This window comes from Colletotrichum costaricense, assembly GCF_030867565.1.
Source record: "Colletotrichum costaricense strain IMI 309622 chromosome Unknown Scaffold_4.1, whole genome shotgun sequence".
NCBI lineage: Eukaryota > Fungi > Ascomycota > Sordariomycetes > Glomerellales > Glomerellaceae > Colletotrichum > Colletotrichum costaricense.
Window position 1 is genome coordinate 1533388 of NW_026848233.1, and position 15273 is coordinate 1548660.

General features: G+C 55.4%; 5 protein-coding genes across 5 annotated transcripts; 3 read left to right on the forward strand and 2 right to left on the reverse strand.

Annotated features, from left to right (window-relative positions):
* Nucleotides 1–3440: 3440 nt before the first annotated feature.
* On the reverse strand, nt 3441–4747 carry CCOS01_04557 (Arp2/3 complex; the record flags this gene model as incomplete). Its single annotated transcript, XM_060452738.1, has 5 exons — nt 3441–3523; nt 3574–3723; nt 3779–4201; nt 4256–4497; nt 4557–4747. The coding sequence occupies 5 exons, from the start codon at nt 4745–4747 to the stop codon at nt 3441–3443; spliced, it is 1089 nt and encodes a 362-aa protein (XP_060316696.1).
* A 195-nt stretch (nt 4748–4942) lies between these two features.
* Nucleotides 4943–7884, forward strand: CCOS01_04558 (WD domain-containing protein; the record flags this gene model as incomplete). Its single annotated transcript, XM_060452739.1, has 2 exons — nt 4943–4959; nt 5019–7884. The coding sequence occupies 2 exons, from the start codon at nt 4943–4945 to the stop codon at nt 7882–7884; spliced, it is 2883 nt and encodes a 960-aa protein (XP_060316697.1).
* A 337-nt stretch (nt 7885–8221) lies between these two features.
* CCOS01_04559 (ALG8 glycosyltransferase family ALG6) lies at nt 8222–10082 on the reverse strand (the record flags this gene model as incomplete). Its single annotated transcript, XM_060452740.1, has 2 exons — nt 8222–9762; nt 9827–10082. 2 exons carry the CDS (start codon nt 10080–10082, stop codon nt 8222–8224), a joined length of 1797 nt encoding a protein of 598 aa, XP_060316698.1.
* An 899-nt stretch (nt 10083–10981) lies between these two features.
* CCOS01_04560 (pH-response regulator protein palC) lies at nt 10982–12470 on the forward strand (the record flags this gene model as incomplete). The annotated part of the gene is made up of 2 exons (XM_060452741.1): nt 10982–12154; nt 12210–12470. The coding sequence occupies 2 exons, from the start codon at nt 10982–10984 to the stop codon at nt 12468–12470; spliced, it is 1434 nt and encodes a 477-aa protein (XP_060316699.1).
* Nucleotides 12471–13411: 941 nt separating this feature from the next.
* Nucleotides 13412–15213, forward strand: CCOS01_04561 (aldehyde dehydrogenase; the record flags this gene model as incomplete). Its single annotated transcript, XM_060452742.1, has 2 exons — nt 13412–14998; nt 15085–15213. 2 exons carry the CDS (start codon nt 13412–13414, stop codon nt 15211–15213), a joined length of 1716 nt encoding a protein of 571 aa, XP_060316700.1.
* Nucleotides 15214–15273: the final 60 nt, after the last annotated feature.

A 15273-nucleotide genomic window follows, 5' to 3' on the forward strand; every position in this document is an offset into this window, starting at 1 on the left:
ACTGCAAGCCGCTATGCCTACGCGTTAGGTTGTCTTGCGTTTTCTTTTTCTACTCTCGTGCTGCTTGTTTGTCGTGAGTGGCTGGCCGAGCGCAGAAAGGCCGGGTAGATGGCAAAACGGTCCGGGTAAGGCGTCGGTAGGGATATTATGTTGAATCTACGGTGAAGACGTCGAGACTGCCCATGGAATAGAAGAAGGAAGATTGGTAAATGAGCGACAGAGATGTTCCGCGAAGGAAATCTCGGGGCGGATGGGGGAGAGGGATTTCGTATGGAGCAAACGTCGAAAAGAGAAGCAGAGAAAGAGGAGCAGCTCAACCAACGAAGAGGAAAGTGCCTCAGTCACAGTCCTGCAGGCTGCAAGTCACAGTTGGGAGTTGGGAGGAGCCACTTTCACGTTATCCGTACCACTTTTGCTCCTTCAAGCGCTCTTAGCAGGCAGGGGTTGATGTCAAGAATGCCCGGGGGCACATCGGCGTCGTCCAGTGTGTCGTGGCATCGGCGGCAGACTACACAAAAAGAATGGGCAAGCCTTCTAGGGTACTATGTATGGAGCAGCAAGGCCTAGATTTAGAACAGCGATATGCCAGGTGAAGAAGGTATAGGTGTAGACTTTCATCCTCCCTTTGCAAACATGTCACTAGGAAAGTCACCCGTTTCCTAAAAGAGCTTCGTGGCCATCCAGGAAAAGACCAAACACATCATATCTGAATCTGTCATGATATGCCATCCGCAGGTTCGGGACCCTCAAGACGTTGAGAGGGAGAGCTTCAGAGGGCCCTCCCTCCAGTCTCCCTATTCCGATTCTGGGGCATGATTGACGGTTTGACCTCTGAAGTCTGGCTGTTCTGACGGCTGCCCGCGGTCCAGGCCCAAGCAGCGCACGTTCTTCCTGCAGGAGTTCCCAGCTGCCGCTACGCCCGATACAGCAGACTGCCAGTCTGCCAGAGACCAGACGGGCCACATCTTGAAGTGCCTGGGCAGATGACGGACGGCAGGTGGGGGGGAGCAAGCTTGAAGGTCGAGGAGGTGCCGGCCACTCAGCATTTAGGAATCAGGAAGAGGCCAGGAGGTTCCACTGCTCGAGGAAAGTTGCTCAAAGATGCTTTGGATGTGACAAAGTGCTCTGACTGGCCCATCTCGAGTTACATTCGCATTTGCAGGCACTGCCAAGCAGGTACGGATAATACATAGATACATCAAACAGACACTTCACTTATTTTAGCGTCAGGTACAAGGCAAGTGCAGACCACTCGCCCTTCCATCTTTCCACCTCAGCTCGCGACGTGGGGTTTTTCCCCCCCAATCCCAATCACCCCAAACCCCCAATCATCCTATCACATCCGTCTCAAGTTTCTCAACCCTCCTTCCGCGCCGGCCGTTCCTTGCATTATCGTCCCCGTGCACACCTCAGCTAAAAAAGATGCCATGCGATGCGATGGCAGTCCCAGGGGCTTGTCATCCAGTCAGTCGGGTATCCTTTCAGGCTCTCGCATTTGGCCGTCCACGGTATGCATGGGATACCTTGTGAGAGTTTTAAGGGGTCGGGTTCTTCCTCCTTGGGGACGCGACTCGGGGGGGGGGGGGGGGCAGAGCATCTATGTACGGATACGGAGTACACAGCAGGTGTACACACTCACACCAAATAAATCATCCCCCGGAGCCGCGGGAAGAGAGAAAGACTGCTGCTCTGCTCCCTCCGTAGCGTACGGATAGAGAATGACGAAGGGGGGGATCCGGCGTCGCGGCATGGATCATAAAGCCGTCCCCTCCCTCGTCGCTTCCAGTTTGCAGTGTCGTCCGAGGTGACCGTGACGACTGGACGAGGGGGCCCGCGGCGCCCCATCTTCAAACCCAGTTGGTCTCACAGCCCATTCCTCGGTGGGGGATATCCCGGCCTGCGGCGTCCGCTCTCCAATTGATTGAACTGTCATCGCAACCTCTGCTGCATAAAGTGCATACTCATCGTTCACGATGCATCGATTGGCTCATCGGTCTTCCGTTCACTGGTACTTCGATTTTCGATTCTGAGCAAGATTTGGTAAAGGACATTTCAAAATTGGCCACGTCCATTCCTTCAAGGGAAATAATTGCCACGGCCCGATTCTGGACGGCGCAAAGCAGGGAAACGTAGGAAACCAAACTACCTAGCATAAGGAACGCAGCGGGCAGTGCTCAAAGTGGAGGATAAGTTCCAACGAACGCGAATCGCGAAAAACCAAGGCAGAAAAGGAGAGTTGAAAGCTCTCTGTCCCGGCGCGTCTGCCCGCCCACCCACTTATCGGATCCCTCTGTTGGGGAAAAAACCACTTTAATTCACCATTATGCGCGGTTGTCGAAAGCCGACTACCCTGTGAATTATACAATCCAAAAAACCTCGCCACACAAACGAAACAATCCAATTCCTTCCTTCCACGAGGAAACAGCTTTATGCGACCTGGATTACGTGCTTGAGAGGAACGATCAACGATTACTAAGAGCGATATATAGACCTATCTTATGCAGAGAGCCACACCATATACCTACCTTATGGTCCATGGATGCAAATAGGGGTACCACATGTTACATCCCCCCCTTCGTTCATCCAAACACTAGGTTCTCTATACGGATAAGCTACGCATACCTAGTTCGAATATTTCGACTTTCTCGCTGTGGCAGCATTTACACATCGGACGGCCAGCAATAAAGCCTCGAACAAACTCCAGGCATATTAAGGGCACGGCCGGCTTGCTTCATGATTGTTCACATGAACAATCCCGGTTTGGCCGTCAACAATGCATTCATGTACAACATACTGCGTACACGGATCAGCCCTGGTCTCCATTCGTATGCAAACTGCACTACACGTAGGCACTTGGAAGAGTGAGGTGGGAACCCTTCCCATCGGACACCGGTGTTAGCGTTAGAGTGGAGACGTCGATCCGGCACATCAAGCAACCGCCGCCATTAATGTTCCATGGATGCACCGCCGTCAAAACGCCGTCACCATCTCCCTTTTCCCCCTCCCCGGTGCCCCCGTCCCGGCTGCAGTTTGCGCATCATCTGCAAAAGGTTTCTCCATCTCCGTCTCATCACCCTACCATGAAAAGGCCCGTCCACGCCTTAGGGCCTCTGATTGGCCCATCAGCTTAGAATTGCCCCCGATTTCATCACTGCCAAGCTGCTTCCGGTTTTCATCAGGAGGATTCCGAGGATGAGGTATAGTCTGCAGGGCTAGTGGTCATGAAAGTCTTTTTTCTTCTTCTACAAAGGTAACAGAAAACCCCTCGGCTTGCTATCGCTATCAGCTGTGGGCGGGAACGCGCGGTATCGCATTTGCTTATACAGCTTCGATACGTCTCAGCTCCGGACATATCTTCAAGGACACAGTCCAGCGAGTCCTTATCATCGATTTGTGTGCTGCCTATTCCGGGGATGCGGTGAGAATGCATCCTTACTGGCCTACGCTCCCTGGACCTTGAAAGTGCGGCCGCTCGCCGTCTTCCGTTCCTTCTCCTCGCTATCGGGTCTTGCGCGGCGAAGAACTGCGTGGTATTAGTCAAAAAGTTCACCCCGAAAACGAACTGTATCATACCTTGGAGGAAGTCGGCGGTTCTCTTGCGCATTCTTGAGTGAATGTACGCCTTCGATGCCTTGATGTGGTAGTGGAAGTAGTCGCGGAAAGTCTGGATGTGGGAGATGCAGTCGGGCATTCTCTGTGGTGTAAGGTGTCGAGGGAAAAGAACTATCACAAGACGTCAATGGCAAAGTAATCAAGCTATGTAAGGATAAACACTCACCAAAGGTAACGTATCCGATCTCGCCGGTTCCGGTATCTCTGACACCAGGGACTCCCTGGAGCTCCAACGGGGGGTCGTTCCTGAAGAGCACCTGGGGAGCGTTCTGGATAGCTCGCCGGCGGGCGTCGACGAATTCTTGGATGAAGATCTTGCCAAAGACACGATCGGTTTCCTCGCGGAAGATGGTGCTAAAGATAACCGTGACACGGTCGTGACTGGCCTTGACGTAGATGGCTTCCTCCTCGCGGTAGTGGATAGCCATGACCTCGCCGCCCTCGCGAACACCCTGCGGGGCTTCCTCAGACGTGTACTTGGATGCCTCCTCCTTCAGCTTGTAGTGCTCCTCGTAAGCGGCCTCGAAAGGCGCGGCCATGGCGTTGCGCTTCAGTAGCGCCATCTTCATGATCAGCGCATCCTTCTCTTCTGCATTTTCCGTCAGTCCCAAGTATCACCCGGTATAATTGCAGTGTAACTGACCCTTCTCCTCCGGGAGGTTCTCCAAGTCGATCAATACCGAGAAGTCGTACCCGGGTTCCGGCGGCACCACATACTGGCCATATTCCCTCTGCAGCACTTGCTCTGCCCCATACTTGACCAAGTCCTTGTAGCACCTTATTTGAATCGAAAGCTGAATCTTGGTCTTCGTCTCGGGGGTCGAGATGTGGTAGATGACGCCGTCGAAATCGGAGACGGTCTGGTCGATGTGTGCAGGAGGGGCACTGCCTTGGAAGTTAGGAAGCTAGCCGAACATGGGCTACAATGGTTCTCATCAACGTACCCAGAGAATCTCTCGGTGAGGACCGACTGAATCAGAACATTCTGATAGTCGAGGAGAAGCATCTTGTCTGCGACCAATTGTCCGTACGTCTCCTGTGATGTTGTTGCGTCGTTGGATGCTGATGATGCCTCGTGGTGGGGCCCGCCTGACGTGGAGGTCGCTGTCGGAGCTTCTGTGGCTGTGATGCTCATGCGGGACCATTGATTGCGGATATACTTCGGCACTCCCGGTCCTCTCCACTTATCTTCTGATCTTATCGATAAGGTGAGGGAAACTTTTTGAAAGATTGGAAGGTGGGAGGTTCGAGATTTTGACGATTGGTTTACTCGTCGCATTCTAAGGAGCCATTGACAAAGGGCTTTTGGGGCGCCAGGAAATCAGCAAAAATGGTCAAATCATACTTGTAAGGTTTTACATATGTCGCGGACTTTAACAGTGTGTCTAACATTGGTTTTTCTTCAGGAAGTACGAGCATAGCAAGTCTTTCGGCGTTGTCGCATCCAACACAGCAAACCTCGCCTGGGCTCCCCAAGGCAGAGCTGGCAACGGCGCCGGCCAAGCAATCGTAGCCGCGAACGAGGATGTTTTGTGTTGGGATATAAAGAAGGGCGAACTACTTAGCAGGTGGCGAGACGAACGAAACACGGTACCCGTCACTGCGATCGTGCAGAGTAAAGTCGACACAGATATTTTCGCTGTCGGATACGAAGATGGAAGCATTCGATTATGGGATAGCAAGATCGCCACGGTGATTGTCAACTTCAACGGACACAAGTCAGCGATTACGACACTGGCATTCGACAAGTCGGGCGTGCGATTGGCCAGTGGCTCCCGCGACACGGATGTCATTATCTGGGATCTCGTGGCTGAGGTCGGCCAGTTCAAGCTGAGAGGACACAAGGATCAGATCACAGGACTGCAATTCGTCGAGCCGGAGGGACAGGTCGAAGATGAGGAGAACACGGCAATGCTGGACAGCGACCCGTCAGCGGAGGGGTACCTTCTTACCACCGGCAAGGACTCCCTGATCAAGCTCTGGGACCTGTCATCGAGGCATTGCATCGAGACACACATCGCACAGACGAACGGCGAATGCTGGGCCTTGGGACTTTCCCCCGACTACAGCGGTTGCATCACGGCCGGAAACGACGGAGAGCTGAAGGTGTGGTTCCTGGATACGACAGGACTCGCCGCTTTGAAGGGTCAGGTCGACGCTCCGCAAAATACGAAATTTCTCCATGACAGAGGGACGTTGTTCCGTCAGCATAAGGACAAGGCTATCGAGGTGATCTTTCACCCCCGCCGAGACTACTTCGCAGTCCACGGCGTAGAAAAGGCCGTGGAGGTGTGGCGCATAAGGTCGGAGGCAGAGGTCAAGAAGTCCCTGGCCCGGAAGAGGAGAAGAAGACGTGAAAAGGCCAGCAAGGAAGGAAAAGAGGAGGCCGATGCTGCGACTGAGGGTGAGGATCAGGCAGAGGATATTTCCGCCGCAGAGGCTAGCGACTTTTTCGTTCAGTACGTGATTGTCCGAACGGGCGGCAAGGTGCGATCTGTCGACTGGGCGGTCAATGGTGGAAGCAAGGAAATACACTTGTTGGCGGGGACGACAAACAACCAACTCGAGTACTACAACATACCCACAAAAGAGGGCTCCAAGTCGAAGAAGGAGGATGTGCCCGACTACACGCGGTCGCTGGCCGTGGAACTCCCCGGACACAGGACAGATATCCGCGCCGTATCGCTCAGCTCTGACGACAAGATGTTGGCGACGGCTGCCAACGGAAGTCTGAAGGTCTGGAACATCAAGACGCAGGCCTGCATCCGCACCTTTGAGTGCGGTTACGCTCTTTGCTGCGCGTTCCTGCCCGGAGACAAGGTCGTCGTCGTCGGAACAAAGACGGGAGAGCTTGAGCTCTTTGATGTCGCGTCCGCGAGCCTGCTGGACAGCGTCTCTGCGCACGAGGGTGCCATCTGGTCATTACAAGTTCACCCCGATGGCAAATCGGTGGCATCAGGGAGTGCCGACAAGTCAGCCAAGTTTTGGGACTTTAAGATTGTCCAAGAGCCGGTTCTGGGCACCACGCGCACGACACCTAAGCTGAAGCTCGTCCAGTCAAAAACACTCAAGGTGTCCGACGACATCCTCTGCGTGAGATACTCTCCCGATGCCAAGTACATCGCCGTCTCCCTCCTCGACAACACCGTCAAGGTCTTCTTCACCGACAGCCTGAAGCTCTACCTCAACCTCTACGGCCACAAGCTCCCGGTGCTGAGCATGGACATCTCGTACGACAGCAAGCTTATCGTCACCAGCTCCGCCGACAAGAACATCAGGATATGGGGCCTCGACTTTGGCGACTGCCACAAGGCCCTCTTTGGCCACCAGGACTCCATCCTGCAGGTCGCCTTCGTCCCCCACAACTCGGACGGCAACGGCCACCATTTCTTCAGCAGCTCAAAGGACCGTGTCATCAAATACTGGGACGGCGACAAGTTTGAGCAGATCCAGCGCCTCGACGGCCACCACGGCGAGGTCTGGGCCATGGCCGTCGGCCACACGGGCAACTTCCTCGTCACAGCGGGCCACGACAAGTCCATCCGCGTCTGGGACGAGACGGACGAGCAAATCTTCCTCGAAGAAGAGCGCGAAAGGGAAATCGAGGAGCTCTACGAAAAGACCCTCACCACCTCGCTCGAGCGCGACCCGGACGCCGAGGACCAGGAAGGCGAAGTCGGCGCCGCCTCCAAGCAGACCGTCGAGACCCTCATGGCCGGAGAACGCATCGCCGAGGCCCTCGAGATCGCCATCGCCGACCTCAACCTCCTCCAGGAGTGGGAGGACGCCAAGAAGACCAACCCGTCCGCGCCAGCGCCCCAGCGCAACCCCATCTTCGTCGCCCTCGGCAACATCACGGCCGAGGCCTACGTCATGAGCGTGCTGGGCCGCATCAAGGCCTCGGCCCTCCACGACGCCCTCCTCGTGCTGCCCTTCGCCTCCGTGCCCATGCTCTTCACCTTCCTCAACGTCTTTGCCCAGCGCTCCATGAACATCCCGCTGACCTGCCGCATCCTCTTCTTCATGCTCAAGACGCACCACCGCCAGATCGTCGCCAGCCGCACCATGCGCGGCATGCTCGACGGCATCCGCGCCAACCTGCGCGCCGCGCTGAAGCGCCAAAAGGACGAGATGGGCTTCAACATTGCCGCGCTCAAGGTCGTCGGCATGCAGCTCCAGGAGAAGAGCGTCAAGGACTACGTCGACGAGAACTGGGAGGACGGCGATGAGAGCCGGGCTGTCAAGAAGCGGGCGTTTGTGCAGGTTTCGTGATTCTCCAACCTCGGACGAGCATCACCATACCTGTAGCCTCAGAGAAAGATACAAAGTCAAGTCAGGACTAGGCGATTGTCGATAATCATGAGATTCCCTGTTTTCCTTCTGTTCTTCCTAGATATCGAGGTGCATCGCCAGGTGGTAGAATAGCATCGTTTTCGGCCTCTAAAAGTGTTTTTATGTACTATTCACCCCAATTTACCAAAACAAAAACCTTGCTTTTCCGATGCTCATTTGTCTTTTCTGGAATCCGTGCTTTTATTACATGAGCTCTCTTCCTCAAGAGACTCGTCCGCCTGGCATGTACAAGACCATTGCTAGTCGACCCTTCTATCTACTGGCTCTTTGCTTTGTTCTTCGCGCCTCCTCTCGTCGGCAGAATGTCACTCTGCACAATCAACTGCACCAGACACCAGAGGTAGCAAATGCTGAATCCCACCGCACCGACACCCACGTTTGCAACGACCCAGAGATCGGGCTTGTCAATGGGCGGCACCACTACTCTCTCGACCACATGCCATGCAATCATGGCAACGTAGAACGCGCCGTGGAGAAGGAATGTTGCCCACTGGCGCAGTTTGCCGTGATCCTCCTGGAAGTAGGCACTCAGAGACGTTGGCGGGAGACCAAGAAGGTATGCCCACAGCAATGTCAGGACGGCGTACGGGACGCTGAGATCTACCCGCTTAAGGAGGGGGAACATTGTCCACACGCCCAAGACGTTGGCAAATCCAACCCAAGCCCGAATGTCTCGCGACAGTCCGTGCTTACCGGCTAGAAGCATTGTCATGGGCATGAGAGGGAGTAGCGCACTCTTCTCATGTACTTGATAGCTAAAGAGAAAGAACCCCCATCCCGTAGTTGCGAAGGCCAGAGGAAGAAGTGACTTGCGCGGACGGAAGAACAGAATCAGGTTGGGCGGAATGATCGAGGCCAATGTAGCCACAAGTGCGCCTCTCTGGAGAAGCTCGGGAGGGTAGTTGCGAAGCTTGATGACGACGTTGGCGGCACACCAGAAGTTGGCGACTTTGTCTTCGAACAGACCGCGCGCAAAGGGGAAAATGCGATGAACCATCTGCACCAATTGCTCGACTACCGGGTAGTAAATAGCGTTGGTATCGAGGACGTCGGTCAGCCACGGGAATAGGGGCAAGGCAGGCGGCGGCCCCTCATAGTCAGGCCGCGCGTCGATGCCTCGATGAGCGTCGTAGAGAGTGCCCAACACAAGGGGCAGAAGCAGAAGCGCAAAAGCCGCGACGGTCACCAGGGCGATGCCGATGAAGCGGCCCGGCTTCAAGGGGAAAACGCAGCTGCCCAGGAGGAACGCGAAGACGGAGAAGGCATAGTAGAGGGCCATCTGCTTGAAGCCAAGGGCGGCGACGAAGAAGACTGCAGACCAGAGATAGCGGCCAGCCAGCATACTCGACATGCTCGCCAGGACGAGTCCAAGCATGACAGTGTTGTACTGAAAGTGAACGTGGTCGATAAGAATCGTAGCGGGCTGCATCAAGATTGCGACGAGCGCCATCCAGGCGGTCCATGTCGGCACATTGCTGTGCCTAGAAAAGCGTCGTACGAAGATGACGGCAGCGGGGATATATACGAGGTACTCGGAGACAATGACTGTGGCGCGCATGAATATCTTCAGAGTCGGGTCGTCGGATCCTCTCGAGGTGTACAGCTCGAACCAAGTAGGGTCGATGAAGGCTCCAACCTTGCCGCAGAGCCAACTATGGTATGCCGTCAGGGGCGGGTAGTCGAGACCCCACCACTGCAGGTCGTGGAAGTACCACTGCGAGACAGGAATTTGTGTTGTGATCTCCATCCAGTGTCTTTGCGCCTCGTAGTCTCCGAACATGGGTGGTCGTTGGAAACCTAAGATGAGTGGCATGGTTAGCAAGAGCTGTCAATTCTCATTGGTGTTCCAGAGCGCCTTTACCAGAGTACCCCCAGAGCCCGGCTGCCCATCTAAACAGGCCAACCACCATGAGAATCAGGGGAAGGACCTCCCATTGCGATACAGAGCCTCGAGCTGGCCAGAGAAACGAAGCCAAAGGGAAGATTGGGGCCTTGACCAGAGCCTCCTTCTTGGTGAGGTGGCTTTCCACAGTGGGTGTACTGCTGCCAGTGCCATTTCCACCGTTGGTCTTCTTGCCGCCTCTGCGCCGGGGTTTGTGGGGAGATGGACTGATCATGATGGCAGCTCAGTCGGTATCCAGTCGATTGGCAATGTGCGGCATGAGGTGCCAGAAGGGGGTGAAGAATTGCCTGGAGACGGCGAATTGGCTTTGTCAAGGTCGTGGTGGCAGTGGGAGGTTCGCTGAGGTGATGCTGAAATCCAAGGGTCCACGTCGCGTTAACGAACCCGACAGCTAGTGCTTCATTCAACCTGTAGGTCCTGTACCTAAGGTCCCCACATCCCGGCCGCTAAAGGCAGGCTCGGATCGCCAGGTACCTTCCTGCCGCTAGCCGTTCCCTTGTCCCAAACATTCCATGAAATCTTCAATGAAAGAAGTAGGGACAATCTGGGGCTAATGTGATTGATAAGGCGAAAATGTGGTTTTTCCATGCTTGCCATTGTATCTCTTTAAGAAGATTGCAACAGTGAATATATTCCAAGCATATTCTGTGCTGTTAGGTATGACATCTAGATTAGTGGCCTTTTGCCTAGGTACGCGGTACTTTACTTTTGTGATCTGGTGAAATACGACCCTGACCTTGTATGACTGAGCGCTTGAATCTCAACCTCGGGAGCCAATGACTTCCTATGTTGGATATAAAGTGACATGGCTTCAAGTTTTGCCATTTCGAAATCGAGCCTCAGCAATGGCCTGTAACAACTCAGCTTTCGGTCCTCTCCATCGCAACCGGGGAATGCTGGTCTTAAACACGTGACCGAGTCTGTGTCGACAAGTTAAGATGCGTTAGCCTCAATTGGCTGGCTACTTTAGGTAATCCGGGACATCTAACGTCACAGCGAGGTACCTGCTCTCTGGCAGCTTTCCATGTTAGTGAGTGGACGATCCTTGACTCTCATACACATTTCTCATCATACACCATCTTGACTTCGGCTGGTACCCAGCTCCTCCTGAATATGCCTTTCCCTTTTGTTCTTCCGACAACTTCGGCCTTCTCATTCTCCTCCAGTTTTAGCAGCGACACTCACCCCTCATTGCCCCTCAGTTCCAGCACATATCGCGGGGTTGTGAGAGATGCTCTCAAAAAACACAAGAGACTACCCCCATCATCGCAATCATCTCACGTTTCGACAGTCATTGGAGCTCTTAACGGCTACATCCCCTATATTATCGCCATTGATGCTGGACTAAATCCAACATCTCAGTCAGGCGACTGGATCAACCTCAACACAAAGGTACCGCCGTCCATCGAATGGCGACCAACACTTTCGGAGAATGCAGTGCCCGGCAGAGAGCGAGCGAGGGTAAAAGTGCAGTCCATAGACCACGAGATTGCCTTCACTCTCTCATCTCTGGCAAACTCATACACCTTGGTTGCTCGGGCAGCCCTTCACCCGCTGTACGTCACAACACAGGCCACATTGGATAATCAACAGCGCACAGCTTCCATTCAAACAGCGACCAAATACCTTCTGGATGCTGCATCGATATACGACTATATAGCTTCCCGGGCTGAGAGAACTCAGATCCCGCCACCCTGCAGCGATGTATCACCCTCGACTCTTCGAGCCATGTCGTCCCTGGCTCTCGCCGAGGCGACACTGTTGGCGGTTCTCAAGGACGATCCCTACCCAGCCATTGTCGCGCAAGACCGCAATAAGAACGACCGCGAGTGGATGTTCAAAGCCCCCGAGATTCCGAAAGTTCGTGCCCATTTGTTTGCACGACTCTGTCTTGCTGCTGCGGAGCACGCCGCCCAGGCCTCCTCTCTTTGCCAAGCTGCGGGGCGGGGTTCCAGCGGGATCAACGAGGGACTGCTTCGCTATCTCGAGGATCTGCGAAGAACATGTCGCGCAAAGGCTTGCCGTTTCTTTGGCATAGACTCAGAGATTAGTGGCCAAGTTGGCACGGCTATCGCGTGGCTACAAGCCGGACTCCAAGAATTAGGCGTTGAGTCTAAACATTCAGCCAAAGGTAGTGGCTTCAGCCGGTTCAAAAAGGAGTGGAGCGAGAAACGCGAGGATCGCAAGGTCGAAAAGGAGACCACGTGGGGTGCGGACGGCGGAAAGGGCGAGGAGACGAGGGTGATCGAGCTGCTTGAAGGCAAGTGGCACAAGCTCAATGACACGGTAAGCCATGTTACGTCCAAGGTCGATGACTGCGAGGCTCACAATTCATGCATAGATGAATGTCCAGATCGTGCCTCCGATTGGGCCCTTGCTGGCTCAGATGCCATCTGGCCGTGAGATACACACCCTCAAGCCGTATCAGCCGCCAGTGTTGGATCGCAGCATCTTGGAAGCCATGCGCGCGCCGCCTGAGAGGAATGACGACTACGGAGATGCCCTGAGCTCCGATGACGAAGGCAAAGGCGTATCTGGGCCACCTGGAGGATATCCTGAATCGAGACCGGATTACAGGAGCGCAAGCACGTCCTATTACTAGACGTCGTAGCAACCATCTGTTCTCTTGTTTGAGAAAGTGTTAGAAAAGAGCACCGCCGGTGGGAGACACACTCTTCAAAGTTTTCACTAAATACTACGCTTCTCTGGCTCATGCGGCTCATTTCCGTCAACCCCGGATTGTTAACTCCCGCTAGTACTCAGTTCGTGAGCGCACAGTTCTTGTCCTATCATCCGAATCCTGTCAGTTTTTCCTGAACGGTTTTCCCCTCAAGTTCTTCAGAACCGCATTACTTGTCAACCGCGTCTCTACACGAGCTCAGATGAACTCCGTCCTTCTCTTCATCATCAGTCCGAGCCAACGTAACCAGAAACGTTCTGTGACCTGCCACTTGCCATAGATGGATTGAAAGCTGGAAATCCGGGGCGGCCCGCTTGTCTCGGTCTCAGACAAGAAAAGCAGAAGGGGGAGGGGGGGAAGGAAAGCCGCAAGCACGGAGCTTGGGCCGCTTACTCGAAGCCAGGGGTAGGTTATTATGGGAGACTTTGCAACAACACCGACATCAAGCTTCAGATGACGCCTAGGGGCAGAGCTTAAAACATGTGTATTCCCGACCTCGCAGATCTCATTCGACCTCGGATCCCTTCCCCCGAAGTCTACCACTATGCAACAGTCGGGCACCGATGCCACGCCGTGAGGAGAGGGGAGAAATTCTCCGCCGCCTCCCGAATCACCCAGGACCTGGACGGGCGCCTGATCAGCATTGCTAATATTACCAGCAGCCCGGTAGGTGTTTGCGTCCCCTTTCCTTAGGTCCCAACTCAAACCGGTTTCTCAACACCATATTGTGTGTATATGTGTATGTGTTACCAAATCCACTCATTCCTCACCTCATAGGGCGTCCGATGCGGAGACATTCCGTTGCCCAGCCCGGTCGGGAAGACTACTCCTCCCATCGACGAAGGGTCTCATTCTCACCAACAATGATCAGCGCGGTAACATCCCCCGTCGCGAGCACCATCACGACAGCCAGCACCTCATCCTCCGGCACCTCAACGGCCAAGAGCCACAAGAACAGCCTCGTGATCCACAGCCTCACTCCCATCTCGCCGTCGTTCCCGCTCCCGTTCAGACTGACAGACGTGGACCTACTCCGCCGCGATTGCCACATCCACGGCGAATGGGTCTCCTCCCTCAGTAACAAACGATTCGCGGTCCTTGACCCGGGCACCGGTCGCGTATGGGCGACATGTCCGGATAGCACCAGAGACGACGTCAACCCCGCTGTCAAATCCGCCTACGTCGCCTTCCAGGGCTTCTCGAAGCATACCCCGGCTCATGAGCGCGCTCGCCTCCTGACCTCATGGCATCATCTTATCCTCGCTAGCCGCCTCGACCTGGCCACGATTCTGGTTCACGAAACAGGGAAGCCGTTGACCGAGGCCCTCGCCGAAGTAGACTACGGCGCTGGTCTCGTCCGCTGGTTCGCCGGCGAAGCAGACCGATTGGAGCCGCCGCCACCGCCGCCTCCACCACCGACAACAACTCCACAATTACCGTCGCCGGCCGCATCCCGCGTCTCCTCCCCCACATCCGACGATGACGGCGCCGTCCCCGCTTCGACACCCGCAACCAGCGCGTTCCCAAGAAAGCGCGGCGCGCTCCTCAAGCAGCCCATCGGCGTCGTGCTCGCCCTGGTGCCATGGAGCTTCCCTCTCGCCCTCACCCTCCGCAAAGCCGCAGCAGCTTTAGCGGCTGGCTGCACCGTCATCGTCAAACCATCCTCCGAATCCCCGCTCACGGCCCTCGCCCTCGCCTGCCTCGCCGACCGCGCGGGCTTCCCCGCCGGCGCCATCAACGTCCTGACGACGAGCCTGGGGAACACGCCCGTGGTGTCCGAGGCGTTGTGCATGCACCCGCTTGTCAAGGCGGTGAGCTTCACGGGCAGCGCGCGCGTCGGGAAGCGGGTCGCCGCCTCGTGCACGCGGAACCTGAAGCGCCTGTCGCTCGACCTGGGCGGCAACTGCCCGGCCGTCGTGTTCGACGACGCGGACCTCGGGCAGGTGGCCAAGGACCTGGCGGCGCTGAAGTGGCGGCACGCGGGGCAGGCGTGCGTCGCGCCGAACCGGTGTTACGTGCAGCGGCGGGTGTATGATGTGTTTTCCACGCTGCTGGTGGCGGAGGCGTCGAAGCTCAAGGTCGGGCACGGGATGGTCAAGGATACGACGCTGGGCCCGCTGACGACGATTCGCGGGCTGTACAAGGCGGAGGCGCTATGCAAGGACGCGACGGAAAAGGGGGCTGTCAAGCTTCTCGGCACGGGAAGGCGAGAGCCTGGTGACGGGTACTTCATGGCGCCGACTGTGCTGGGGAGTATGACGGACTCGATGCTGATGTGCCGGGAGGAAGTGTTCGCCCCCGTGCTGGGCCTGTATGTGTTCGACACGGAAGACGAGGTTGTGATGAGGGCGAACGACACCCCTGTCGGCTTGGCTGGCTACGTCTTTACGAAGAATAACGATCGTTTGTGGAGAATGTTTGATCGGCTGGATGCCGCAGTTCTAGGAATGGTAAGTTGACGCACGCTCTGTTGCTTTCCCGGCAAGATATGATCCATCACCTTCCAAGTGTGCAAGTGGCTAATTGTACTTCATAGAATACGGTCTGCTTGGTGACAGAAACTCCCGTACCTGCTTCAAATAATGGGAACGGATACACACCGGCACAAGCTACGGCCTTGGATGAGTTTCTCGTCACAAAAGGTGCTGCGATGTCTCCTTCGTAGCCTCTTATTATTTTTGAAACCAGTGTAGGATAGTGCGATCGCCTTCTTTGTTTCCTTGTT